General features: G+C 43.3%; 1 protein-coding gene across 1 annotated transcript; it reads right to left on the bottom strand.

The window, feature by feature from the left end:
- Positions 1-1,640: 1,640 nt before the first annotated feature.
- On the bottom strand, positions 1,641-27,890 carry NARS1 (asparaginyl-tRNA synthetase 1). The gene is made up of 15 exons (XM_088152739.1): positions 27,711-27,890; positions 23,945-24,027; positions 22,536-22,601; positions 21,541-21,633; positions 20,156-20,245; positions 16,333-16,411; positions 14,712-14,782; positions 13,439-13,525; positions 12,293-12,514; positions 10,889-11,088; positions 10,047-10,182; positions 9,469-9,582; positions 7,264-7,395; positions 5,965-6,096; positions 1,641-3,053 (listed from the first exon to the last, which is right to left on the bottom strand). Exons 1-15 carry the CDS (start codon positions 27,751-27,753, stop codon positions 2,922-2,924), a joined length of 1,680 nt encoding a protein of 559 aa, XP_088008865.1. The 5' UTR covers positions 27,754-27,890; the 3' UTR covers positions 1,641-2,921.
- Between the last annotated feature and the right edge of the window lie 54 nt (positions 27,891-27,944).

Here is a 27,944-nt window from a genome sequence, read left to right as displayed (position 1 = left end):
TAAGTGTATGATGTGTTTTCCAATAACACATCACACATAGCTTGATCCATGTATCATGTCTAAAAAGTATTAAAAACATTCTAAAAGGCCAGATCAACCAAAAACTCTTAAGTCTTCACTGTCGAGAAGGGATGCTGCAGAGGTAGAACAGGCAGTCCCACTTCTACCGCAGGAAACACCTTGAGGGACTGCGTATGGCAACTTCTATAAATGTAACACACCATACATTTATTCATGAGCAAATCTGGTAAAATACATGGAACTGCCAAGGTCCAATATGTTTCAGGAAGGGTTGCGTTGTATCTCACTGAGAGACTGTAGTTCCTCGTAATAGAGAAAAACAGAATGGCTGAGTTCACAAGTCATACTAAGCCATAATGTGGTTTGGTTGAACTTGGTATGTTGTTACTCCATAGATTTTGGACAGCCAGTGTGGTATAATGGATAAAGTGTAGGGCTGGCACTGGGGACACCTTTCTCAATGATGGAAACTCTTGCTTCACATGGTGGTTGGGGGGTAAGACTGGATGACCTTGAGCTCTTGAAGAAAAGGCAAGATGTATCCCTACACAAAGATGATCAGAGTTCCCGATGACTGAAGCAGCATAAAAGCGTCCCTAATAAATGTTGGAGAAAACCTATCTATACGGTTGCTAAGAGTTGACACCGACTTGATAGCACATAATCCGTTTTAGGTTGTAAATCATGGCTAATGGAGTCTTTAATATGGTGCAGGTCCCCAATTAATTTAAAATGTTCAAAAGATAAATGGGAAACTGGCATGTTGCCAAGTACAAGCCTGCATCACAGGTCATAATGCCCACGTCTTGCTTTGAAAATGTGGCCTTCTCCTCAGAAAGGTTAACAGGAAGCAATTTCACCAATACGCCCGCTCAGCAGGTCTTCTGTTGTGACCAGCAGGGATGGGCCTCAGCAGGGCTACGTTTGTATTCCCACCCTCCACCTTCACCTTTAGTTTCAGGAATGCCTCAGAGCCCCAGGTAAGCCTTTATGCTCAGAAAACAACACTGGAGGATGGTTGGCAGCTCAGTGCTTTATTTGAAAACGCCCTGAAAGACGGCAAAGCTTAATTGGGTAGAGCATTTGGGGGGCTTAGATAACAAACCAGACTGAAGAAAACCAATGTTGACCGTTTTAACTGATTTTTAAAAATCTTAAAAAAGAAAATGTTGGTTCTGCCTTATCACTTGCTTGAAGGACAACTTCAAACCACTTGGGTTGTTTTACCATCGTTTTCCCTTGCTCATCTCACTTCCCTTGTGTCTTCTGCCTACTGGAACATGAATCTTACACAATCCCAGTTTGAGGACTCATTTATGTGAGCCCTTTTGGGAATCCTTTTGGCTAGCAAGTAGGAAGACGGCACTTTCAAACACATTAAAAATCCTGCCTGCTCCAACTTGAGTAGACATGGGGACTGAGATGTCATCATAACTTGCCCAGCTGCAATTCCTGTGCCCATCTTGTGGCCAGGCCAACATGGCTGACTGCGAAGGAGTCAAGGGACATCGAGTCTCAGAGGGCAGAAACGTGTCCAAAACCCTTTCTCCATCTCCTCTTTCAGAAATCCCTTTAGTTGCAGAAATTTTAAGAAATGGCAAAAGGAAGACACATGGGGACAGTAATGTGGAAGTTTTCCCCCTCCAATGCTCTGAATTTATTGATTGCTGGTTTTGGAATGGGAACATACACAACAGTTAACAGAAACACATAAAGTTCAGATAAAACATACATCAAAGAACGCTGCCAGACCAACTCCCCATTCAGGAATCCAGAATCCCCAAGGTTCCTCCTACACTTTTTTCCCTGATCCATTGTTTTGGGGATTCAAAGGTAGTTTCCACTTCAACTGTCCTATGTCAGTAAAGACATTGATAGAAAAGCTAAACAGAAGTCAGTTCAATTACTTGCAGGCTAGGAAATATCAAGGATGTATCAATACATTTCAGCTGTCTTCAATGCCAGTTCCCAGCTCCTTTGGGGGAACAATGATCTCAAGTATTTTTTCTGAACCGTCTAGGACAGTGTTTCTCAACCTTGGCAACTTTAAGATGAGTGGACTTCAACTCCCAGAATTCCCCAGCCAGCTGGCTGGGGAATTCTGGGAGTTGAAGTCAACTCATCTCAAAGTTGCTAAGGTTGAGAAACACTGGTCTAAGATAACCCATATACACATATCTTGAAAAGCAAGTTAATTAGCTGTAAAATACAGAAGCTTTCTCATGAAAAATGATGGACACTTAATTAATAGTCATCCTTATGAAAATACTCAATGCTATTAAGATTGCTCAGCCTTAATGCCCTCTAAAGAAATGTTCTGGGCAGAATTCAGTAGACTGTTTCTGAGACCCCAAAGTTGTGGGTTAGAACTGGGCTAGAACTGTCCTTTTTCCACTGGATTTCTCTTTAATTCCCTTTTAAAAACCAATTTCTTTGACTGCAACTCACATTTGCTACCTGTTTTGGCATCTGCAAAAAGTCTACCACCCAATATTGAGTAGTTTATTTTCAAATCAGAAATCAAATCCTGAATCCAGCTCCTACTAAAAGTTATCAGATGCCTTGTATTTTTTTCTTTATGGTTTTCTAAGAGCCCAGGGTTAAAAGTGTTGTTACAGACTGTGTGACCTCAAAGTACAGCCCACAGCTTGTTTCCACTAGCAATCAATAATTTCAAATATGCTAAAAGAATACATGAGGGTGGAAGCAGGTTAGGCCGAAGAAAGGGGACGAAATTTCTGGAATCAGTAGACTGGAATTTAAATTCCAATTCAAATCAATTGATGTTCTTCATTTGAAAAAAGAAGAACATTTGCAGGCATCTGTAGGATGAAGACATGAAACTATGAGGAGGAAACTGCTTAAAGTTGGATAGACTTTGTCCATCAAGAAACTTTTGATTAGGGTTTGCATCGCTGAACGAAGCGTGGGTAGAGACATACATCTCGAATATGGTGTCTGTTCAGAATCCAGGTGAGGAATCGCTCCAGGCCTAGCCCATAGCCACCATGAGGACATGTGCCATATTTACGCTGCAAAGCCAAAACAGAGAGAGGTGTCAACAAATGCCTAACAAACAAGCCACCTTGCAACCCTAAACCCAGAACTGTGATTTGATAGCATGGATTTACATGTCATGTTAAGCCAATGTGATTTGCTTGGTTTTTGCTTTTGAAGTCACCCCCCCGCCATTTGTAAGCCATGATTCCTGGCTTAGTGTTGTGCAAATCGGACATCTGGGATTATTTAACACATCATGGCTGGGCACAAATTAACCTTCAGTATTTATAATGGTATTCCCATGCTTCTTCCAAAGAGTTCAGGGTTGTGGTGAACTGATTCCAGCCTCACACAAACCGGTGCTATGGGTTAGTCTGAAAAATGCTACCTTGACCAACGCTCAGTGAACATTCATGACTCTTGCAGAGTTGAATTTAAATCTCTTCAATACTAGCTCCAGCAGCATTGGTTGGTGGTTACTAAGCCGTTATTCCCCACCCATGCCGAGAAGGGACCTGGGACAACAGCATCTTTCTCCAACAGCCTGTTATATTGATTTCTGGGAAGAAAAGGGGGCCCTTCCCTATTACAAAATGCCTCTGTTGCTCAAGTCAACTGAGCGGTGTAAAGCACAGGATCCTTTTGGAGCAACTGGCAAAAGAAGAGGATCCTCTTATGCCTCATCTTAAAGGCTTGACTAGAGTTTCATGAGCTTATGATGCTTGTCTAACAACAGCCAGTTGGACAGCCTTGTATTTTGCTAGAGGTGGCCAGAAATACCATTCCGAGGAGCATGCGGGATTTGAAGCAGCTACGTGAATGAGCTAGCAGAGGAGGAACAATGTGTCCACTTGCTCTCTGCCCCTCTGCTTGACTTCCATGAGGGAGGGAGGGAGGGAGGGAGGGAGGGAGGGAGGGAGGGAGGAAGGAAGGAAGGAAGGAAGGAAGGAAGGAAGGAAGGAAGGAAGGAAGGAAGGAAGGAAGGAAGGAAGGAAGGAAGGAAGGAAGGAAGGAAGGAAGGAAGGAAGGAAGGAAGGAAGGAAGGACTCCACCCCCACAACCAGCAGAGGAATACAGTGGTCTAGCACAGTGTTGTCCAAACGTGGCCACTTTAAGATGAGTGGACTTCAACTCCTAGAATTCCCCAGCCAGCATGCGAAGGAGTCAAGGGACATCTTAAAGTGGCCAAGTTTGGACAACACTGGTCTAGCAAAAGCGAAACAGAAAGGTTAATCGCTTCCATCTTCAGCAGCCTACTTGGCAGAGGTGATATCCTTTCTTTTCATTAGTTATTAATCTCTCCTTTTATGCTGGCTGTAGAAGATGGAGCTTCGTTACTCTGCAGCTAATATGGAACTGCAGGTAACTGTCCTCTCTTCAGGATACTAAAATCTTTCCAAGTCATGGATGTGTTCAAGGATGGTAAAAAAAAAAATGCAGATGGCATTATTTGGAAACGACTGTCCCAAAGGATACCATGGATGTTCCATCTATTGCTCTTGACAAGGGTGCACTTCCCCAAAGGAGCAATTGTGCAAATGGGGGCTTATCCTGGACTTCCATCTTCTGCCAGAGCAGCAGGTGAATAGCACAGACAGGATTTTGTTTGGCCAAATTCAGCTGGTCTGCAAGTTCCAACCTTTTCTGGACCAGGAGGTGCTGAAGAAGTGACTGGTGTCCTTGTTATCCCTGGTTAGACTACTGCAATTTGCTCTACTTGGGGCTTATCCAGCTGGCACTGAATGCAGCCATCTACTTGGCAACCAGAAAAGCAGAGTAAAACCTATACTTTGAGAGCTACACTGGCTGCTGGTAGGCTTCCAGGTCTGATTCACGGCCATTATCTATAAAGCCTTCTATGGCTCAAGGCTCTGCGGTCCCTGAGACTATCTATCCCAGGTAGAATCTGTCCATCCAGTGCATGTTAGCAGGGAAGACAAACTGCAGTATTCACCCCACCCCCACGAGACTGGGTTGGGGGGAATGGCCTGGGGGGGGTGGCCTTCAAGGTAGCAGCTCCTCATTTGGGCAGCTTGCCCCCTAAGATCAGAATAGGCCCACCCTGTTAACTTTTCAGAAGGCCATCACATCTTTTCTTCCTCGGAGCCTTTGGTGTAGAGGACCCCAATTGGCCAGGCAGCAGCAGCGGAATTGTAACTACATTTTTAATGGATTGTTATTATCATGCTTTTATCATTGTAAGCTGCCTAAGCTTTTGAGAGTGAGCAGCTTATAAATGATTGCATAAAGTAAACAAATAATACACTTGGTTGGAATCCTAAGATTGTGAAGCCCCAACATGAGCCACCAATCTCAACATTCCTCCTGAAGGAGTTCTCCAAGACCATTCCAAAAAGCCTTCTCCTTGGAGCTCTGCCCTCCAACCCATATATGCCCCTAGGACACCCACCCAGCATCAGGAGCAATCATTCCTGGACCATCATCTAAGCTCTCCCAAATCCACCCATCCAGCCTTGCATGTGACTGAGGATGAATGATCAGGATGATATTTCTCTATTCCCTGTGCTGCCAGAGATGGAGTATGCTAGGCTCCGCAGGGAAAAGACAGAACACAACGGGCGCGGGGAAGCAAAACCCTGTGAGTATACTGCTGGGGCCACACTGCAACATATACCTAGAACCTTCTAAATTTCCATTTTACAAAATAACATTATATTAATGATTATTGATAGGATTGCCACCCATGTATTTAATGATTGGCACCTTTTTTCAGACTGATAATTATAATGTGCTGGCAACTGGGAGAGTCTCTCCAGGACTGTTCCAAAAGCTTTCTGGGGCCTATTTTCAGTATTTTCTACACTAGCTGGTCCACCAACACCTGTTGATCTGTTTTTATCTTTGATTTGCCCGCCACGAATATTGTATTTCTGCCACAGCCAGTAAACGAATGACAGGCCACCAACACATATGACTACATACCTGGTCTGTATACCAATAATAAGGGGTGGGATCAATTCCTTCTCTCTTGTAACCTTCTAGTAGCTCCTCACTGTCCCAAATACGCATGGAGCCTCCCACAATTTCACCCACGTTAGGCATCAACACATCAACCTAGAAGTCAAGACAAAAAACCATTGAAAAAACCACTGAAAGCCAGAAGATGAATATGAATTAACTTGGTTTATAGTAGGTCTTCCAAAACTGCAGCTCCAGGCCCACTACAATTCAAAGAACCTTATTTTAGGCCACCTAGCAGAAATGGGATGCCAAACAGAAGGTGCTGGTTGTAACATGGATGGCCCAAGGATTAAAGATGAGCAACACATCGGTAGAGCAAGGTTTCTCCTCTTCCCCTCCCCTTGCCAAATATGGGAGAGGAAGAGGAGATGGGACTGCAGGCCTACTGCCCATAAAAACAGATCTTCTGCATGTGAGCTTGAGTGACATCTTGTGGTCAATGCCCCATAAATCAGCCTCCTAGGAAGAACATCCAAAACTTTTAATCGTAGGGCACCCACACATTTTTCAGTCTGAAGGACTGCAAAATTTAATCACTTAGAATGGCTCTTTCCAAGTTAGGAATGGTCCATTTCAGTGGTGGAATGTTCTTTTTACCCCCTTTGCTACAAGCTAGGATTACAAATGGTGCATAGGGCATTCCCCCTGAACCACAACTTAACTTTCAGCATGGGTTTAGACACCACACTAGACCAATCACATTATGGCTTAGCCAGTCAGTCAATCTAATACCTTACACAGGACTATCTAGTAAGATTCTACAGCATACCATTTTGGGTGCCATATGAGTCATCACTTTTGAATACCTCTCACATATATAGATTCTCTCTCTTTTCCCAATGTGCCAATTCTTTACAGTGTAGGAAAACAAATGAACACCAACAATCTGAAATAACACAGCCCAGGAGAATTCAGCAGGCATGTGGATGAGATCTTGTCTACTAAGAGCTGTCAGAAATCAAGAGACTGGGGGGCGGGGAAGAAGGTGCAAAATGACAGCGTAACATAGCACCCTGAGCCCTACCCCATAAGCTCATGACACAATGTTCTTCCATTATTTTGATAAAAGCAGCAATATCCTGCAAATACTCGGGAATCAAGTCTTGGTTTGTTTTTGTTTTAATCCTGTTTTTGAACAGGTTTCAAGGCCTTGCTAACCACTTGGGGAGTTCAGACTCCACATTAGGAAGTCTAGCAACCCCCCACCCTACCCCACTCCCACGTCTTGCATGCAATACATGAAGGGGAACACAAACTGACAGATTCAGTAAGACGGGAGTCCTCGGGGCAGCGCTGCATGTAGAAGGATTTTATCTCAGCAGGAAATCGACACAGCAAGATTGGTTCATTAATAGCATCGGTCATCTGTCTCTCTGGAGCTTCTGGAATATCCTATGGTTCAAAACAGCAATAATTAATTTCTCCTTCTGCCTAGAACTGCTCTGTTCCACCTCCACTGGACTTTCTATCTAAGGAGTCATATCTTTAGCAAAGCATTCTTTTGAACTAGCCTAAAGCCTTATTTAACTTACTGGTACATTGGAGTCCTTGGTGCTCTGAGTTTGGTTGTTTGCTTGCAGACATTTCATGACCCAACTAGGTAGCATCACCAGAGCTAGTGAGTGTGGGGTTTCCTCCCTGTTTGTATACAGTCGCTTGCCCTGCCAGTGTTGGGGGGGGGGGGGGTTGTTCAACAGTTCAACCCTGAGCTACATAAATTCTCTTCTATTGTTACTGGCACTTTAACAGCCAGAACTGGGAATGATCAAGTGGTCAGATCAAATATTAGGGTGGTCAAAACAGCAGTCACAGTAGAACGGTCGCTTGTCCATGTAGACAACCTGAGCAAATCCTTCAAACAGCTGGACCGAACCCTTCAGAAACCATGGCTGTTTCAACCTTTTGAGGGATACTTTCATCAGACCCAAATGCTTCCATTCAAATACTTTGCTCAACCCTACCCAACATTATCAAACTCCTTGTGAAATCAATTCAACTGCATACAGATGGCAGGTTCTTTTTCCACTGAATCGGTTTAGTGTCCAGGACAAAAGAAAAAAATAAATCAGTCCTAGATGTCATCTTTCCTCATCTGGTTGCCCTCTAGGGAAAAAACAAACAAACCACCTTTATCCCATACAGTTCTGTCCAGGCATGATGGTTCAATTCATTCGAAAGGTGTTAAATTGAGAAAAATGGCACACCCAATGGTGAATGCATTGTCTAAGTGTAGATCCTTAGGTAACAAGCAGAGGCTTTGTTAACTTAAATATGAGATGACATCATAATATACATTTTTTATGGGATGCTCTGTTTGCTTATTTGTTTTATACTGTAGATGTGCTATCACTGTACCATGGATGTTTTATATTCTATTTTTGTGTACTGTCAAGAGTCTTTTGATTGCAGGGATGCAGAAATCACATATGTAGTGGTAGAGATACACAAAAATAAGGAATCTGAAAGTCTGGATCCAGCCACTGAAAAGAGCTTTTTCCCTTGCCTTCCAAACGTACATCAGATGTTGACAGAATGAAGAGGTCTTCGGAAGATCTGAACATCAGATAAGCTTTTGCCGTATTTAAATCAACCTGGCCCACGGTAATTTACGGCTTTACAGGTCATAAATAATCAACTGAATTCTCCTGGAGCTTCACATGCCTCTGTGACACATTAGATTAAGATAAGCCTTCCTTGACTGTCATTTACTGAATAAACTACCATTGGCTGGGCTGGCATGACCTGCCGAGCCATAAATTGTGGTTTATAAATTGCAATCTGTTTAAATGACACATGAAGCCAAAACCAAACAAACCATGATATGGTTTTGGACAATGCGCAACCAGGTCCATAGCCAACCCCCATCCAAAGCATTCTGCGGTTTCCCAAAAGACTTCCGAGGTAGCCTCACACAGAACGTATTACAGGAATGGAAACCTTCTGATGAGGAACACCCACCCACTCACCTTTGGGGATAACCTACTATAAGCCAAGGATGGGTAGATGGATCCTGAACCAAAGGCACAAGAAGGGGAGACTATTTTCCCTCTTTCTCTCATTGCCTTTTTTTCCTCTGACAGATACTTCTTTTCTCTCTTTTATTCTCTCGTTCTCCTTCTCTTTCTCACATCCTTTCCCCCACTTGGCAGGCTTGTCCAGAAAGAGACAGAGACCTGAATGTATTTGATTGCACTGGGCCTTGGGAATTAGAACAATAGCCACAATTTGCTGGCCAGCTTGACGGCTGATAGCTTGATAACTTGTGGAATTTTCTGATTTCTTTCAACTGGGATTTTTTTGACTTCCCAGTCTAAGCTGGGATCATCTTGTGGTCTTCCATCCAAGCTAATCCAAACCATCCAAGATCACCTAAATGCTGCTACCCAGTTGGGCCGGATGTTTAACTGCTTCTTTTTAAAGTACAAGAGTAGGCATGGACCCTTAAAAACAAAACCAGAAGCTTACGTCTCCAAACTCGTAGTAGGTGTCATCTTCCTTTTTCACCTCATGTTCCTTGAGCCATACGAGGGCATCTGTGTAGTTCATCCGCTTGAAAGGGCGCTTGGGAGGCTCAAAGTCCTGCAATGAGAGGTGAAAGATGCACTGATAAAAACTGCAAGACTTTGAAAACTATACCAGTTGGGTGCTGCGGAAAAGGCTGGGCACCCTGCTTCATGTCTAGACCAGTGTTTCGCATCCTTAGCCATTTTAAGATATGTGGACTTCAACTCCCAGAATTCCCCAACCAGCCATGCTGGCTGGGGAATTCTGGGAGTTGAAGTCCACATATCTTAAAGTTGCTAAGATTGAGAAACACTGGTCTAGACCATAAGCCCCTTAGAGCAGAGATGAGCCCTTTTTGTTATTTGGGGAGGAGGGGGATAAGGCATCAACTATAGCACCCTAAAACCCTGCCCGGAATCCTATAGAAGGTGCCAGTGTTCCATGGAAAATACACTCAAGCCAAAAAGATCTTGTCGAAGGTTCAAAAGAGAAGATACTGTGCAACAGGAAAACTTGCATTTTTTGTCTCAGCCACTTACCGGATTGAGGGCATACAGTATATCAGACACTGGGGATTTTAGGACCCGATCCACCACATCACAGACGAGATCCTCCAAACGGTTCAGCAGGTCTTCGTAGGACATGAAAGGGCATTCAGCTTCAATGTGGGTATATCTGGAAAAAGAAATCAGTGTCTTCACAAGAAAGACAAGGAATTACCATGCAATTCTTCGCCCCCTCCAGGCATGACCAGAGCACTTTTTCATTGAATGCACCTTTGCAGATATATCTGGAGAAACTGTTATTCTCAATATACCCAATTTTTGACTGGACGCACACACATTAGTTAACCGTTTTCTGTAGAGTGGCAGACTGAAAGGGTGGGGGAAGAAGGATGTCTATCTAAGCCTCTCCCAGCAACATAATTCCTCTTCTGATACGATCTTGTGACTGTCAAATTAATTTCATTTCATTTCATTTCATTTCATTTCATTTCATTTCATTTCATTTCCAACTTGTGTTGCTTTATTTCCATCCCCTGCACCATTTCAAATGCTTTCTGCGAGCAAAAACCCTTTAGCCTGCTGCGTAGAGAAAGGGAAGGAAAGACACGCACAGACACACAGTCAGGAAGAAAATAAGGAGGTCAAATTGGTCCTTTTGCTGTAGAGAAAGAGCCCAGGGAAGATTAGGAGAAAAACAGGATGAACCTAGTAGGAGTAACCATGAAGAGATGGGAGACTTGGAAAAGAAGGAAAGAGAGCCATCTTGTTTTGAACTAAGTAGCCAGGTTTCTGACAACAGGCTTGCTTGCCGTCATGCAGTCATCTACAGAAAACGGGGAAGTCTGGTTTATGCTCTTGGGAAATAGGCCCCTTACTCAGAGAGGTGCCTGCGTGTCCTTGACTGTTCAGCTCGGTAGGACTGGGCAATGCAGAAGGTGTCTCCCAAGGCTGGGATGCAAGTCTCCAGGTACAGCTGGGATGACTGGGTCAGATAAGCTTCCTCGCCAAAATAATCCATTTTGAAGAGAGTTGATCCTCCTTCTACCTGGGTTTGAACCAGTGTTGGTGGGGTGATCTAAAAGATAAAAGAAGGCATTGAACAGAACATTTAATTTATTCCTAGGAATTCCATTTTGTACAGAGTTCACATAGGGAAAGCTGTACTTGTTGGGGACTTTGCCAACAGAAAAAGACATCTACCTTAGCAAAAAGCCAAAACTCTCTTAAAAGGTGGAGGCAGGAGGAAAGAAAAAAAAATTCTCTGTTGTCAGAAAAACTAACAAAAATAATGTGGCATAAACTTTTGTAGAGAGAGATTCTCCCTCTTTGAAGCCATAAAATATAGCATAAAATTACAAGTCACATTACATCTGCAACCAAAATTCTCCTGATGGTTCACAGGGATTAAACAAAATAAAGTTGAGCTCATATTTAAACTATGTGGAGTATGATCTAAAATTAAAAAGCATTATAACGGAGGACAGGATAGGAAAACTTTGCAGCACCAGATCAATAAAAAACAAACACAATCTCCTAAGTTGCAAAATATATTTGGATGGTATGCAGGGGCAAAACTTACATTTGTACAGCTAAAATGCAAGAAAATTTTCATTTTTTTCTACACTGAAGAGAAACAAGGGCTAGAATGAGACTGGTGAAACCAGCAATTACAGGTAGTCCCTGGGTTAAGAATACCTAATTTACAGATGACCCATAGTTAAGAATGGAGCCTACTTTAGCAACATTCAAGTTAAATACACAATGATTTGAGTTAAATACACAATGGTTCAAGTTCATTGCACAATAATACTTACACAGTATTATACAGTAATACTGTTCCGACTTACATACAAATTTGACTTAAGGACAGACTTTGGGAACAGAAATCGTTCTAAATCCTGTATCTATGATCAATGAACAAAGGCCAGAAGAAACACCTCACTCTCTTCTGTTTTGCCAAACTGGAGCACTAATTTTGGGTTTCATGATTTGTACATGAATGGTGTGCGTATTCATTACAAATAACTAACCAATCTACTTTGGATGCTATTTATCGTTCATAGATCTAATGTTAATTCTTCTGTACAACCTGGAGGTTGGGATGAAAGATAATGACTCCTCCCCATGCCTTGATTCTGGACAGGGAAGATTCGTACCTCTCCCTCTAGTAAGACACTTTGGCACGATGCTCTTACAGGCTTGCAAACTTCTCCTTTTACTACAACGGAGTAACATGACAAACCAACAGCTTGAGGCCAACAACATACAGGCATACTTACTTCATAATATCCGCGGTCAAAGAAGTGGTCCCGGAAGCACTGGATGACGGTGGAGCGCACCTTTAAGATTCTGCTCAAGGTTTCCCCCCGGATCATCATGTGCCGGTTGTTCAGCTGCACATCTACATCTGACTCTTCGTTGACCAGGTTATCAGATCCTCCAGCCGGAGCCAGACCAATGAGTTCCCAGTAGTCACAACTTAGCTCATGGCCTCCTGGAGCCTATGGGAGTGTCAATTTTTTAAAGGCAAAAGATACCACAACTATGGCATTCACTTAGCACAACCTGAAACTCACTGCTGCCAGCAAGTCATATTAGCAATTATTTCATTGAACCAGTGGGGATGGGTGCTGATCTCTCTACCCTGGAATGATCAGCCAACTTGACAGAACATTGAAGTCTGTAAATGTACAATCAATATAACTTTAGAAGGAAAACCTGTAACAGAAAATCAAGCCAGCCCAATGACAACTGAATATGCTCATTGACAAGGGGAGGAAAATGGGAGCCATTCCCAATAGTTAGATCATTAATAGTAAGTTAAATCTGACTTTTACTCAAGGTTACAACAGCCCTCCCCACCAGTGCAGGTTTGAGCTCATATATCAGGCTAAGCTGTAACATGGCTTGGTTTGTTTGGACTTAGTATGTTGCCTGGACCCCGTGATGTTACTTTATAAAACATGGTTTACAACTTATTGCACTGGACAAGACTGACAAATTGTGGCTTATTCAAAAAACACCATTAAGCAAACCATGGCTTAGTGTAATTTGCCAGTGCAGCCATGCTTTGTAACTGAGATAACCCAGCTATATTGCTGGGAATGTTAGCAAGAGTCTGATCTCCACATTATTAAGAGAAGAGTCATTCTGTCAGCAAGAGCAAATTCCAGTGCATTTAAGTTCTACATGGGCAAAATCCCAAGAGTGAATATTTTGCATTCATTAAAATTATCTACTCAAAACGTCAGCAGGCCAGAAAGTCTAAAGTCCTCATCTTCTCACCTGACCTACTGGTTTGCATGTCCCTGTTGTTCAGTGATTGGACGGAGAATAAAGAAGTAAAGAGACAAACACCCTGCCTTCTTGGGGGACAACATTCAAGCAAACACGACAAGGTCCTTTGAAAAGTAAAATGGACTTACCTGCTTGCCTTCAGGAACAAGGCTGAGGGTGCCATATATCGCAACACTGCTCTCAGTTGAAAGGACCACACCATTGTAACATTGACACTGCAGGGAGAAACGAAGGAAAATTCAGCCTGTGTCACCTGAGGTTTAAAAAATAGCAGCTTTGTGCCTTCAAGTCAGTCTTGACTCCTGGCACTTGCCTAGACAAGCCCCTGCAGTTTTCTTGGCGACATTTTCGGAAGTGGATTGCCATTGCTGCCTTCCTAGGGCTGAGAGAGAGGGACTGGCCCAAGGTCACCCAGCTGGCTTCGTGCCTAAGGCGGGACTAGAACTCATGGTCTCCTGGATTTTAGCCTGATGCCTTAACCACTACACTGAACTGGCTCTTAAAAAATAATAATCAAGGGGAAACCACTTTTCTTATTCATTTTTAATGGATTCAATCACACCACTTCATAACAATATTTGTCAGCCACTCTGGTCACCATCCCAAAGTTGACCGTAGTCACCGATTAGGAAGGAAGGAAATAGCAAGCAGAACTTCATATAGGAGTACAGTTGTATACAGTATAGATGACAATTTTTAGGCTGAAGACTGAAGAACACAGAACCAAAATAAAAATGAGAGTTGACTTAATTCAGTCATATCAATTACATTTAATATGATTGTTCCTTATGTGTTTAGGTTCTTTTCTATTCTTTCACATTGAAAACTACAATTTTGTGACAAATTTGGAAGGGTGCTGGATCTATACCCAAAGCCTCTGAGGAAGGGGTTAAATGTTGTCCAGGAAACTGGAATGCAAGGTGATCTGGCATAGGAGAAAAGAAACACTGAATAAAGCTGCAGGCATTAAGCAGCCAACTGGGATATCATGGAATCAATCTTCTGGGAGAAAACAGAAGCTGTGAGAGGATCAAAAGTTGGAAGGGTGGGGCAAATGTCACCAATAAAAGACAGCAAGGTTGCGTGAGGCCAAGGCTATGCAAAAGGATCTAAGATGTTTGACCCACAGTCCTTATCCCACAAAGGCCAACCAATGTTGCCTCCTCAACCATCCTATTTCGTGACATCCTGCCTATAACCATGGAGGTTCTCCACAGCTATGTTAGTGCAGAACTGTAGAGTTCAAGCAAACTGAAGGATGTTGTACATTCAGAAAGCCTTTCCATCTTTCTTTCACCATGTCTTCTCTTGACTTTCAATTGATTTTAGGACTGCTGGAATAAAATTAACAAAGGTATGAAACTCTGACATGCTTCAGAAGGGGCTGAAAAGGGAGCTTACCAGTTCATCTGACAAGACACACTGAAGATAGCCTGTGCCATCTCTTAAGACAATGAACATCAAGTTTTTCCCTAGTATAACAAGAGAAAGAAAATAAATTATGTAATCATTTAATTTCTATATTAGTGAAAAACTGCTTAACTTCCGTCCCATCATTTCAAAACTCATTCTACTAAAAGCCTCCAGAAGTAGATAAATACTTTTGACAGAAGCCGAAAGAAAGTCTGCTGGCACCCGAAGAACCAGTCTAGGGGATTCCAAGCTTTTACGGGTGGCAGACACACTGAGACTTTTGACAGAAGGTTGGTGAGGTAGGTTAAGGTTAGATAGAGACCAGGACATATTACACTGAAGCTCAAATTGGTTAATTGACAGCACTGGAGACAAAGATAGTCCTGAAGAGAGGAGGGGTCACAGTCCCTCTTTATGAATTGATGCCAATTAAGAGTGTACATGTGATTGGATATAGCAGCAAGGTGTATCCAATCACACTGGATATAAACAGCAAGTATTGATGGGATATAGCACATCATGTGCCTAGAGCAGTGTTGTCCAAACTTGGCCACTTTAAGATGAGTGGACTTCAACTCCCAGAATTCCCCAGCCAGCCATGGCTGGCTGGGGAATTCTGGGAGTTGAAGTCCACTCATCTTAAAGTGGCCAAGTTTGGACAACACTGGCCTAGAGTGATTAGTGAGGCAATTAGGGCATAACTATGAGGCAGGGCTACAAAAACAATTGGGTTTTGAAAGAATAATGAGGCAGTTATTCCATGAACAGAGTTTCTTTCTAGGGAATTTACTTCCTTTTGTTTTCCCAGAACTCTGGTCACCTCCCAATATCTTTTCCCAACTTAAAAGAGAAGGAAGTAATTTCTTGGTTTTCTAGTTCAATGTTTCTCAACCCTGGCAACTTTAAGATGTGTGGACTTCCACTCCCAGTATTTCCATGCTGGCTGGGGAATTCTGGGAGTTGAAGTCCACACATCTTAAAGTTGCCAAGGTTGAGAAACACTATTATGCAGGTAGTCCTCATTTACTGACCACTAAGTGGCATGGTTATTAAGTGAAATGTCATGTGACTGCGCCAACTTACGTCAGTTCTGGCTGTGATTGTTAAGTGTGATGTCATGTGACTGCAACTTACTGCCAGCTTCTCCATTGGCGTTGCTTGTTGGAAGCCAGCTGTGAAAGTTGCAAATGGTGATCACATGACCACAGGATCCTGCGTCCCTTGTAAATGCATGCTAGTTGCCAAGTGCCCAAATCAAGATGATGTGACTGTGGGGACACTGCAACAGTTGCAACTTCAAGGACTGGTCATAAGTTTCCTTTTTCAGTGCCATTGTAACTTCAAACAGTCGCTGAACAAGTGGTTGGTAAGTGAGGACTACCTGTAAATGCTTATGGCTGAGCTGGCAGGTTTGGCACCATATGGCTGAACACAGACAATTTACCCTCATCAATTCATCTCCAGTTTATATTCTATCACAACACAAGAGAACTGATGCAGATGGGGCAAACAAACTTTACTTTCCTAGTTGGGAATCAGTGACCCTTGCAAGTGTCCAAGCACCCAAATCTTCTGGAAGAACCCTTCCACGGCACCAGATGGTACTCACCTTGCCTACGCAATCTATGGACCCAACCAAACACCTTTACTCTCTCCCCTCTGTGGGCCTCCAGGGCACGAATCTTCACCTGTAAAAAGATAAGTAATTTAATATATAAAGAGATCGGCTGCCAATTAAGAATCCTGAAGAAATGTGTCTTGTGCTCTGACTAGCCAGAGTTTATTCAACATCTTGTTCAAAGCTTATGATGCTGATGCTTCAAATGCTACTGTCCTAAGCAGGAATCAGCTGATTTCTCTCATTAATTACACAGGCTAATTACACAGGCAGACATAATAACAGTTATATGCTCAGAAGTCTTCTTTATCATTAGAGATGTGGGCTTTCCTGGGCAAATCCATCTAATTTGCATCAGGGAATTTCTACAATACAATAGGAACATCTGATACACATAAACATTGCTCTCACATTGTATAGAGAATCACTGGGAAAAGAAATCAATCAATGTGGATACTATCAAAGCATCATTATATTATAACTATATAAAACTAGCATCCGTTCATATCACTAATGACATTTGACTTTTTCCAGGGAAAAATTAGGGCTGGAAATGTTCTTTTTTCCCCCCCATCTCAGATCACATGACCAGTGGAGAGGGTTGCTAGGTGTTGTGGTTCAGCACATCTGGAGAGTCAGACTCCAAAACTGCCCAGACACTCCATTGCCTTATTGCATAGTAGGATGAAGCCACTTAAGCAGGCAATTTCCATTGGTCAGCAAGACAGCACAGTTCCTTCTTATCCATTCTGCTGTTTAAATCCAGCACATCTTGCTTTGTGTTTCTCACACTTGGTATCTAGGTGGTAGGTGACTGTAAGGAGTTACTGATCTACAAAAAGAACCATTACCAAGTAATGTAATGCAGTGTAGTGTAACGATATGTGGGAATGACCATGGGAGACAGAGGGAAGAGCCGCAGCCAGGGGAATGGTTAGATAAGAGGTAGCTTAGCCCACAGTAGAAATGTGGGCATGGCAAACATCTCAGAAGGGACCCTCCCTAGCTTCTTGGGCTGTAAAGGCGACAGGGGGGAAATGTACTTTCAAACTTGCAAGATTCCATTAGCGTAACCTTACAATAAAGTAGAATTAGCTCATCTGGGCGTGCTTTTCGTCTGGACTAACTCACAAGGCTGACCAGTAGAGACTGTTCTGACATAGATCCATGACCTGAGTTGGTTAAACAGTCTCTTCTACTGACTTCCTAGTGATAAGTAAAAGCATTGCCATTCCGGGCCATAAAGTTTTCATACTGTTAACGTAGAAGGAAGGACTTTAGATACTGAAGGATGGGGAAACTGAAAGTCCATGCAGCCTTTTATATCATAACTCCTGCATGATAAAAAGACTGTTATTGTTTCCCACCATTTGAAGATAGGCAGCTCCCCTGACAATGCTGTTGTATGGATAAAATGAAGGGAAACAGCCAAGTAGGCCACCTTGAGCTTGAGTAAGGTGGAATATAAAACTAACCAGTAAATAGGCTTAGCATATTTTAAAAGCACAGAGACACGTCTGAATCTCAAGGAAATTATGCTTCTGCTCCACTTTCACCCTTCCTACTGCAGCCCTTGCCTTCCTCAAAAAAGGTCCCCCCTCCCCGTTTTATGTTTTTGCTCCAGCTAGAGAGAAAAAATGGCTAAGCTAACAAATGGATTTCCTGAATCTCTGCAAGGTCATTTTGGCAGCTTCTATGAAGGCACCCAGCCAAGGTGATGCAGCAAAGATGCCACAGCAGGAATTTGACAGAGCCCCCCAATTACAGTTTTCTGAGTAAAACTGCACAAGATCCCTCCTAGGTCATCCAGCCATGCCGTCAGGGGAAGATCCTGTTATTTCGAGGGCATAAACACAGTGTAGATTTTAATCTGCACTGAGTAACTGCCGACATGAGCTCAGGATTTGTAAACAGGGGCATCCAGAAGGGGAAGACTTAAAAAAGAGACAAGATGGTGGCTGTATTTAAAAGGGATGGAGCTTCAATTGCAATTGACTTTCTAAATATCCTCCCTGTGGGCACTCTGGTCTGAAAGTGCACTACAGGTAGTCCTCAGTTAATGACCATTTAATGACAGTTCGAAGTTACGACAGCTTCAGAAAAGGTGTTTTACGACCTGTACTCGGACTTATGACCATTGCAAACTATCACACCACCCCCATGGTCACGTGATTGTGATTTGAGACCATTTTTACGACCATCATTAAGTGAACCACACGGTCCTTGAGTGAATTCCAGCAAAAAACATCCATTGGGGAAGCTGGATTTGCTTAATGACCATGTGAGTCACTTGGTCGTAAAAATGGTTGTAAAATCGGGTCTGGTTGTAAAAATGGTCGAAAAATCGGGTCTGGTCATGTGAGGATTTGAGTAATGACCAATTTTCCAGTCCCTAATGTGGTCGTTAAGCAAGGACTACCTGTACATTCCTCTTGAGGTTACTTTCAATATAGCTGGGTTTTTCGCTTTAGAAAGGGCTATAGAGCTAGAGATACTGTATACTAGAAGAGCCTTCCTCGATCTGATGCAAATCTTAACACTGCCAACCATCCCAGACATCTGGAGACTGCCAAGAAAGCAGAGGCTGTTTCATATTCATAGTTTTTTGCAAAATTCTTCCAACATCCCACTACCTGGCTAAAAATTCTAGAACTTGCAATCCCAAAACATTTGTTGGAATCAGTTGGGGAAAACTTGACCGTGGTTATCTAAAGTCAATACAGAACTGCACAGCTCTTCTGTCTCTCCCTCCCATTGGAAAAATTAGGAGTAGGCAACTGTCTGGGGCCAGGGTAGATCTGGAATTTTGGGTGCATATTGTAAATACACCCTCATAAAATGGGTGCCACAGAAGATGCACCAATATATCAAAGGGCTGCCATTGGGACACAGCCAACCACAAAACTCCCATTTAAAAGACAAAGCTAGTCCTCCCAAATGTTCTTTCCCACCATAATGTGACCCAGAAGAAATTTTGCAAACATGAATGATGCCAGAGGCTAGCACTTGGCTAGGCAGTATCCCCACTTCCTAGTCAATTATCTATATATTACTAAAACTCTCATTATGTTTATCTGTTTGCCTGTTTGTACCCTCAAGTTAGCTCACACAGTGCATTATACCACAACAATTTTTGAATCAAGGTACCTAAAATCCACTAACTTAAAGAATACATTAAAAATCCAGGACCTGTTACTCCTGTGGAATTGAAACTTCCACAATGTTCAGACCACTTTTATTTGCAAAGTTGTGGCTGCTGCAGTGTCCCCACAGTCATCTGATCGTGATTTCTGACGTTCCCTGCCAGCTTCCCACAAGCAAAGTCAATGGGGAAGCCAGCAGGAAGTCGGAAGTCGCTCCCGCTCCCACTGCTTTTTTGCCCACCCATGGTCACTCTGTTTCTCTGTTTAGGTAAGTAAATATTGACTTATTACTGAAGTTCATTTGCCACTAGAATTATTTTTATATTTATGATATATATTCTTCTTAGATGATCACAGGACCATCCAGCATTGGGGTAAAAAAAAATACAGTCAGCCTAAAATTTAATGTTCATTCTGGTCACATCAGACTGTACTACCTTCCTCTCAAAGGATGACCCAATGGGTCACAGGGTTGCCTGGTGTTAATTAGAAGTATTTAAGAAAATCTGGTGGGATAGGGAAGAACATGGAGGCAGACTAGGGCCTGCAGAAACCATGTTCCCTACCCCTTTGCCACTGAGCAGTCAAGGTAATTCCCACCCCCCGCCCCATTTTCCCCAGCAAGCTGCAAGTTCACAATGTCACTTTGTTTTCCTGAGGATTTTACTCACGCATTTGGGCTCCGGGAGGCTGAGGTCTTTCTTAATGATAATCTTCTTCGCTTCCTCTAAGTTCTTTTCGCGGCGCAACAAATCTTCTGCCTATAGGTTGGGTTTGGGGATTTGATTAAAAAAGAGTACCTGGGTCTACACTCTATATGGGAATAAAAACAAGTGGGCTGCAGTCTGGACATCACTGAATTCATGGGGAGCCCTGGCACTAAATTACAAGGGAATATGGACCATTACATGGAAGTGGTATAGAGATTTGGTAGTTGAATTAGAACTCAGGAGACCCAGGTCCAATTTCCCATTTGGCCATTGATCTCACAGTGCTGTCTGCATCTTGTTGGGTTTTGTCTTATAAATAATAATTTGTGGCTTATCAGCTATGATATATGGCTTATCCTGAAGTGAGAATGAGGCCACTGTAACTTTACTAAAACAAAGCATGCCTTATTAGAGGATTCCCTCCCAGGGTGCCATTCAGATGTGTGGACCAACTCCTGGGATTCCCTGATGGTCATGCTCACGAGAGATTTCTGGGAGTTGTTCCACACACCCAGACGGCGCCAAGTGGGGGAAGGCTACCTTAGCATGAAGTGTAACTTCAGCCATAGCAAGCTGGTTCTCACATTATTACAAGGCATAACGGATGGGTTTGCACCTCACTGCAAGCCACAAGGAAGCAAATCCCATTATTGCTTCGTCTTATGTCTGAACCAGCTGTGGTGACTTGCCAAATGTTTCCCTACAAGTTTAATGAATAAGTGAACTTGACACTGAATGGCCCAAAGGTAACTATTTGTTACCCCATGATAGTTCTCGACAACTGCTTCCTTTCTGATGGTTACACTCATAGCCTTGTTGTCACTGCCAAGAGTACAAATGAAAAGGTCTGAGATGAGCAGGTAAAGAGATTGTTAGCATGGGCTAACAATCTGGATGGTGATGGCCCTCCAAGAGGACTATATTCAAAGCAGCGTCTGCTTGGATTAGAAATAGCATTGGTTTGGAATGCTGGTTTATGCAAGCATCAGCAGATGACTGGGTTGACAGTTCATATTAAGCCATGATTTGCCTATCTGTGGATTGATAAGGTTCACACAACACATTAAATGAAAACTAATGCTATGGTGGCTCGGGGCAATGCTTCAACCCAACTGATGCTTTGCAAGAACCCCTGAGGTGTAAGGTGGCATGGAAATCTGTGAATTTGGGGACCATTCCACAATGGTTCACTCCCACACCACTCGATGCCACAGAAGGCTCAGATTCATTTAAATCTCTCTCTCTCTCTCTCTCTCTCTCATTTGCTGCAATTAACAAATTAGAGCATCTAGAACACTTTCATCCTTGAGCGTTTCAGAAGATAGACATCTTAGTTGCCAACTGACCTCTTTCTTTTCTCTGGCTTCACTCTTCTGCTGCTCTCTCTGCCACAGTTTTTTCACATTCTTGAGCTGGGTCTTAGAGATAGTTTCCCATCTCTAGGCAGATTAAAAGAAAAACAAGAGTCACGCGGCTGATTTTTGAGGTGGACAAGAAAAACCTTAAGCCATCATCCCATTTCTAACTTTGACAAGGAGTCCCTTTTGGCTGCTGCTTCACAGAGCAGGTATTCAGTTGGAACCAGAATATGAACATTGATTCCATCACCATTCCCTTTTTTCCAGTGCCAAGGCCATTGGAAAAGTGCCATTCCTTATGTAGCCACTGATGAACAGAGAAGTGTCAGCAGTAGAGAATCATCATCACCACCACCACCATTCCAAATTACTGGTTTCTATGGCCAAAATACTTCAACAAATGTTTATTAGTTGTCCTCCTTGTCCATCTTAATTCTGTTTCAGCTGAAACTTGGAACAGGCCAAGCATTCCAGGTTCTGATTTTGCTGAACCAGGGCTGAGCCAAAATGGATCAGCAGAACTTTTGGAATGCATTCCTAAATTTTCATATAACTATAAGACACTGCACAACTTCCGGGGTCTAACCTTTGGTTATTGGTGACACCCAATGATTTGCAAATGTACCAAGCATCGCAACCCACACCCCATTAAAAATGAGCTGCATGCTCAACAGAAGGAAACTTTGGGAAGAGATCAGAAAATGAAGAGGGCAAGAGAGGGAACAAAATCACGCCAATCTTGAGAAAACAACAGCCACATTCCACACTTCAGCATGTTGTAGCAAGTCTCGGTTTTAATAATTAAAGTGGTTTTTCCATGAGTTTATTTAAGACCCCAATTTTAAAACCATCCAAGCTGAGACCACAATTACATCTTATGAATTTCAGAAACGAGCGATGCATTCATGCTGGCTAGCTTCTGAACTGCTTACCAATATTTTTGGTGCTTCTGGAAAAGATGGTAATTATTTGTTTTAACCAACCTGGTTTTCTTTTTGAGAGTCCACGTAGATAGTAGGAAAGGGTTCCTTTCCAGTAGATATCAAAGCCTTTGAAATAATAATTTAAAAAAAGGACAATTCGTTATTAGGTTATTTTTTTAAAGACACCTATGGAGTCCCTGGGGTTCTCTGAGCTCAGTTCAGAGTCCACAGTTCAACCCTGAGCTACACATATTCTCTTCTGTTAAGACACCTGTTCCTAAAGTGTTAAGGATTTCCTTGTTAATAGATAAAATGTATTTAATTTTAGTAATTGTTTCTATCTAGCAACCTAAATCAGGGTTTCTCATCCTTGGCGACTTGAAGTCCACGCATCTTCAAGTCGCCAAGGTTGAGAAACAGTGACCTAGACTTTCTCAGAAACACTGCTAGAATTTATCACTGGACCAACTTTTTCCTGGAAGTTCCCATTACAATCACCAATAACCCTGGTTACACATTGCAGGTTTGTAATGGGGCATTTACTCCAAAGAAAGTTCAGAACCGTACAGCCTGTCAAAATGCAGTTTATTTGAAAAACTCTCAAAGGCCAAATTTGTTTCTTTCTCTCTAAGCAATTAGGGTTTTTTTTCCCCTAATCACGACAAACTAATCTTGCCTCTTGCATTTTTCGTTCCTAGGGTCTGGTTAATACTGGAATAGAAACTAACCCAGAAACCCAAGATAATCAATTAGATGGAGAAACAGAAAAAATGTCCGTGATATAGGGAAGAGTAAACCATTATTGTCTTGCTATCAAGAAAACTGCATGGATATGTCAGTGAAGTCCTGGGAATCACATTCAATTCAACAATACCTACTTTATGTTTCATTAACACACTGCAGAGAAAGACAGACTTGTTTGTACAAGTTTCATTTTGATTTTAACCTTTTTTTCTTAGTCTTCTTGTGTAAATTGTGCTCTTATTTGTATTTATGTGCTTATCACCAGAAAACTTTAGTTATTCGGCAGCCTAAAAATGAGGCCGGTAAGTACATTTTTTAGAATAGTAGTCCCTGAATTTTTTGATCCAGATTTGGAACTAAATATCAGATACGGAAGATGGGCCTGTTCCAGGATAAAGGGATACCTGATAATATGTGTGCTACTAGTTCTTCCCCTGAGATTGTCTTTTTGGACAATTTAATTTAGGAGTAACAAGCTGGTCCCAACACATCTATCAGCACATTCCTTCCTGTACTACTTTTTGTAATGCCCAATCAACGTGCTTATCATGAGCACTGCACTAAATATTTTGTATGGAGAGACTAACTTTGGGAAATGTTTGCCTGAAAATTGGGGATGAAATGGGGCAAGTAAATTAACTGACTGGGTAAAAACATTAGTTCCCTGGAAAATGAGATGCTTACCTTGTCATGACCCCCCACCCAAAAAATAAGATCAACGATACCTGCAAAGCTGTTTTGAAAGGTTTCTCCTGTGTCCCGTCACCTGTGCTGTCACATCCTTCTCGGTCAGACACATAAACCTCTCCTGCAAAGATACAAATAGAATTGTTCTTTGCTAAACACAAAGTATATACACACACACCTGGACAGCATGTATCACTGGGTCACTTGAAGGAAAATGTTGACTTGCACTCAACAGACTCCATTTGATTTTCCAGATTTCAGGTGTGCCGAAGCAACAAGCAATCTACAAAACTTCTGGCCAAGGAATTCAGCTCGATCACCTATGGCAGTGCTGTCCAAACTTGGCCACTTTAAGATGAGTGGACTTCAATTCCCAGAATTCCCCAGCCAGCCATGCTGGCTGGGGAATTCTGGAAATTGAAGTCCACTCATCTTAAAGTGGCCAAGTTTGGACAACACTAACCTATGGTATCAGCAGGCCTTTCCAGTGGGGTAAGACCCAAAAGCTCTTGGGGAGCTGTGACTTGATTAGCCTGCCCATCTGACACCAATGGATTCAAAACTTGGTGAGTTCAGAGAATCTTAGAACTGAAAGGATGCAAAGAGGTCATCAGGTCCAACCATCTCCTCAGTGCAGGAATCCAGTTAAGACACCCCTACAGAGAGCTGTCCAGCCACTGTTCAAAAACTTCCCACAAAGGGGAGCCCACCGCCTCTCCAGGTAGCTGGTTCCAATGTCAAATTGCTCGTTCTGCTTTTTCTAACTTCAACCAGAATCTAATTTCCTGTAATTTAAGACCATTTGCTTTGCTCTTTGAAGAGACTAACAGAATACTGATCTTGATCTTCTTCTGTGCACACCCCTTTTAAGTATTGAAAGTACTTAAATTAAGTATTTTTCAATACTATCATATTCCCCTCTTAAAGCTAAACGTCAGTTTCCTCAAGTCTCTGATTGCAAAATTTAGTTTCCAGTCTGTGAACATCCTTGGTAGAAAAGCAGCCATGGGAGAATGTCCTGGGCATCTTCTTTATGTATTCTCCACACAAGGGAGGCCCAACAGCCTTCAGGAGTTCTGCAGCGTCCTTAATATTCCTTCTATCCCAGAATTATTGATTCCAAGTAAGGCGGGTACAGAAGAATTTCTAAGCAAACCCATCTGTTCGAAATAAATTCCCTAGGTCAGTGAAGTTTGCTGTTAAATGTGACTGTTGTAGTTCATCTCTCATGCTCTCCCTTAGGGGCTTTATTAAATGCAACTTATAAATATATTTTTAAGGAAGCAAAGATTCTCATGCTTGTTTGAGATCTCTTCAGGTGGCAACACCAGCTTGACCTTCTCCTGGTTCAGCTAAGCAGAACCAGGCCTGATTAATATTTGATGGAAGAGCACCATGAAATTTCAGAGCTGTCGACTAGGCTGAGATTCAAAAAACATCACAGCAGAAGGCAACAGCAAACCACTGTTTGTGTTCATTAAGATACCAGTGGACAAGCTGGCTTTGAAGGAGACTTCTTCCACGTCGGAAGGTTAATATTGATTGTTTGTCACTATGCATTTTCTGCTACAAGAATGAAATGGGACAGGTGCAACAAAATGCTGCAGTGTGAAGTTGCAGCACTGAAGCTTCCACGTTACAGTAACAGGAGCCAGTGGAAGGGGGCTGTCAGAAAAAAAAAAAAAAAGACCAATCTTATTTCCTTGGAGCAAGTTACTAGTTTAGTAGATAAAGGGAATGTAGTCCTAATATATCTGGAGCTCAGCAAAGCCAAAATTGCTCATGAGATTCTCCTTAATAAAACAGTAATTTCTGGGTTGAATGATACTACTGTTAGTGGCTGGAAGGCTGCACCCAGAGTGCTTGTGAATGGCTTCAACTGGAGAGAAGTTTGAGTGGAATGCCCCAGGGTCCTGTGCTGTTCAATATTTTTATGAATGACTTAGATCAATGGTTCTCAAACATTTTGGTTTAAGGACCCTTTTACATTCTTAAAAATGATTGAGGACCCCAAAGGTTTATTGGTTTATGTGAGTTATATCTAGCAATATTTACTATATTAGAAATTAAAATTGAGAAATTTTAAAATATTTATTTGACCCTCTGAAAGGGTCTTGTGGACCCTCAGCGGCCCCCAGACTACAATTTGAGAACCATCGACTGACGTTGAGGGGAAGCTTATCCAATTTTCAGGTGGCAGATGGGAGGTGGGGCTAATAGAAAGAGAAAAGATTCAAAAAGATCTACCTAAGCTTGAGCAGGGGCTGAAATGAATAGGTTGGAAGGTAACAGATGAAATGTGAAGTTCTGCATCTGGGGAGGAAAAATGAAAGGCACAAGTCTAGCATAGGGGGAACATGGCTTGCAGTCATGCATGTGAAAGGGCTCTCAGTGTCACACATGAGCCAGAGTGTGATGCAGCTGCTAACAAAGCAGATGTGACCTTGGGGTGCTTTAACAGGAGCTGAGAGTCCAGAAAACTGGAAGCAATTCTTCCACTCTGGTTGACCCCTGTTTGGAGTACTGTACTATGTCCAGATTGGGGCACCATCATTCAAAAAGGACAGTGACAAACTGGAGCAAGTTTGGAGAAGGGTTACCAAGATGATGAGTGGTCTGGAAATGAAGCCCTATGAGGAATAGCTAAAGGATCTGGGTATATTTGGCCTACAGAAGAGATGACTGAGGAGAGAGATGATAGTTGTCTTCAAATATCAGAAGTGTTGTCACATAAAAGAGGGAGAAGACTTATTCTCTATTGCCCCAGAAGACAGGGGCAGAACCAATGGGTTAAAAATGTAAGGAAGGATGGACATCAGGAGGAACTTCCTAACTACACATTGCATGAGTTGTCCTTCTCTGGAGGTCTTCAAACAGAGACTGGATGGCCATCTGCCAGAAATGCTCTAGTGCAGTGTTTCTCAACCTTAGCAACTTTCAGATCCAGACATCTTAAAGTTACTGAGGTTGAGAAACAGGGCTCTAGTGGATCCTACACTGAGAAGGGGGCTTGGACTAAATGACCCATAAGGTCCTTCCATTTTGTCTACAGAAGCAATGACACATCATAAACACCAGGAAGGTGGTGGTAAAACCTCTTTCAAAGCACCAGCCTGTCTCAGCCAGGAGGGACTCCAGATTCGGTCTCCCCTTCCCACCAACAGGAAGTTAAGGAATTTTTCCTTTCCTTTCCTTTTGGGAGAAAATGGGCTTGATTCGTTCATGATTCGGGATCTATTCAATTCCACCGAAGACGGAAGGCATGGATGGATGGATGGATGGATGGATGGATGGCCCGCCTAGCGCTGCCTTCTGCATTGGTAGCCCGGAAGGCGGAACTAGGCGTCCGGACGCGCCGGACGCCACCCCGCTTTCTCCTCTAAGCGTCCCTTGCAATGCCTGTTTTCCTCCTAGCAAAGAGATCTAGCGGGGGGGAGGCAGGCGCCGGACCCAGGTGGCAGCAAGGCAGACTTCCCGCTCTTCGTCTGGCGTTTATCCCCCACGAAAGCGCGTGGAAGAGACGCGGCCACGGGGCGCGAGCGTGCCCAGGTGTGCCCGCTCCCCGCACGCCACGAGGCTGCGGCAGCGGTGGCAGCGGCTGCTCGCAGGCCCAGGCCGGCCGGCTGGGAACGCTGGGAGCTGTATTCCCAGAGGGTCCAGGGCGGGGAGGCTGCACCCATCCCCGCGCCAGGTTTTCCTTTCGCTTCCCGGCCGGGCATCCGCTCCCGGCTGGGTCCCAGCTGCCCTAAGCGGCGAGGGGGCGGCCAGGCCTCTCCCTCCCGCCGCCGCCGCTCGCCAACTCACCCAGGCTCAGCCGGTCCGCTTTCTCCAGGATGAGCGCCGACATGACGGCGCTTGGAAGGGTCCGCGGGAAGGCTGGGCGCGGCTGACCCGGCGGCTCGAGCTTCGCTCCCCTCTCCGGTTCTGACGCCGGCTTGCCAGCGATTGCATCAGGCTGACGCGGCCGGCTCTGCCGCAAAGCAAGCCCGCCCCTTCCACCCACCGGCGCTGATTGGGGGAGGAAGCGCCGTCAGGAGA

Source organism: Python bivittatus, unplaced genomic scaffold (genome assembly GCF_059951505.1).
Source record: "Python bivittatus isolate LINGU-HERP-01145 unplaced genomic scaffold, Pbiv_v1 ctg000570_np1212, whole genome shotgun sequence".
In the NCBI taxonomy this organism is placed as follows: domain Eukaryota; kingdom Metazoa; phylum Chordata; class Lepidosauria; order Squamata; family Pythonidae; genus Python; species Python bivittatus.
Note: the sequence above shows the minus strand (reverse complement) of the source record. Positions and strands in the feature narration are given on the sequence as shown.

What these genes read in the sequence shown, in the direction of transcription:
- NARS1 (XM_088152739.1), bottom strand. Translation starts at nt 27,753, where the DNA reads ATGTCGGCGCTCATCCTGGAGAAAGCGGACCGGCTGAGCCTGG. An exon ending in ACTCTCAAAAAGAAAACCAG is followed by an intron (nt 21,634 to 22,535) that starts GTTGGTTAAAAC and finishes TAATCTGCCTAG; the next exon opens with AGATGGGAAACTATCTCTAA. An exon ending in TACTGTATGCCCTCAATCCG is followed by an intron (nt 9,583 to 10,046) that starts GTAAGTGGCTGA and finishes CTCTCATTGCAG; the next exon opens with GACTTTGAGCCTCCCAAGCG.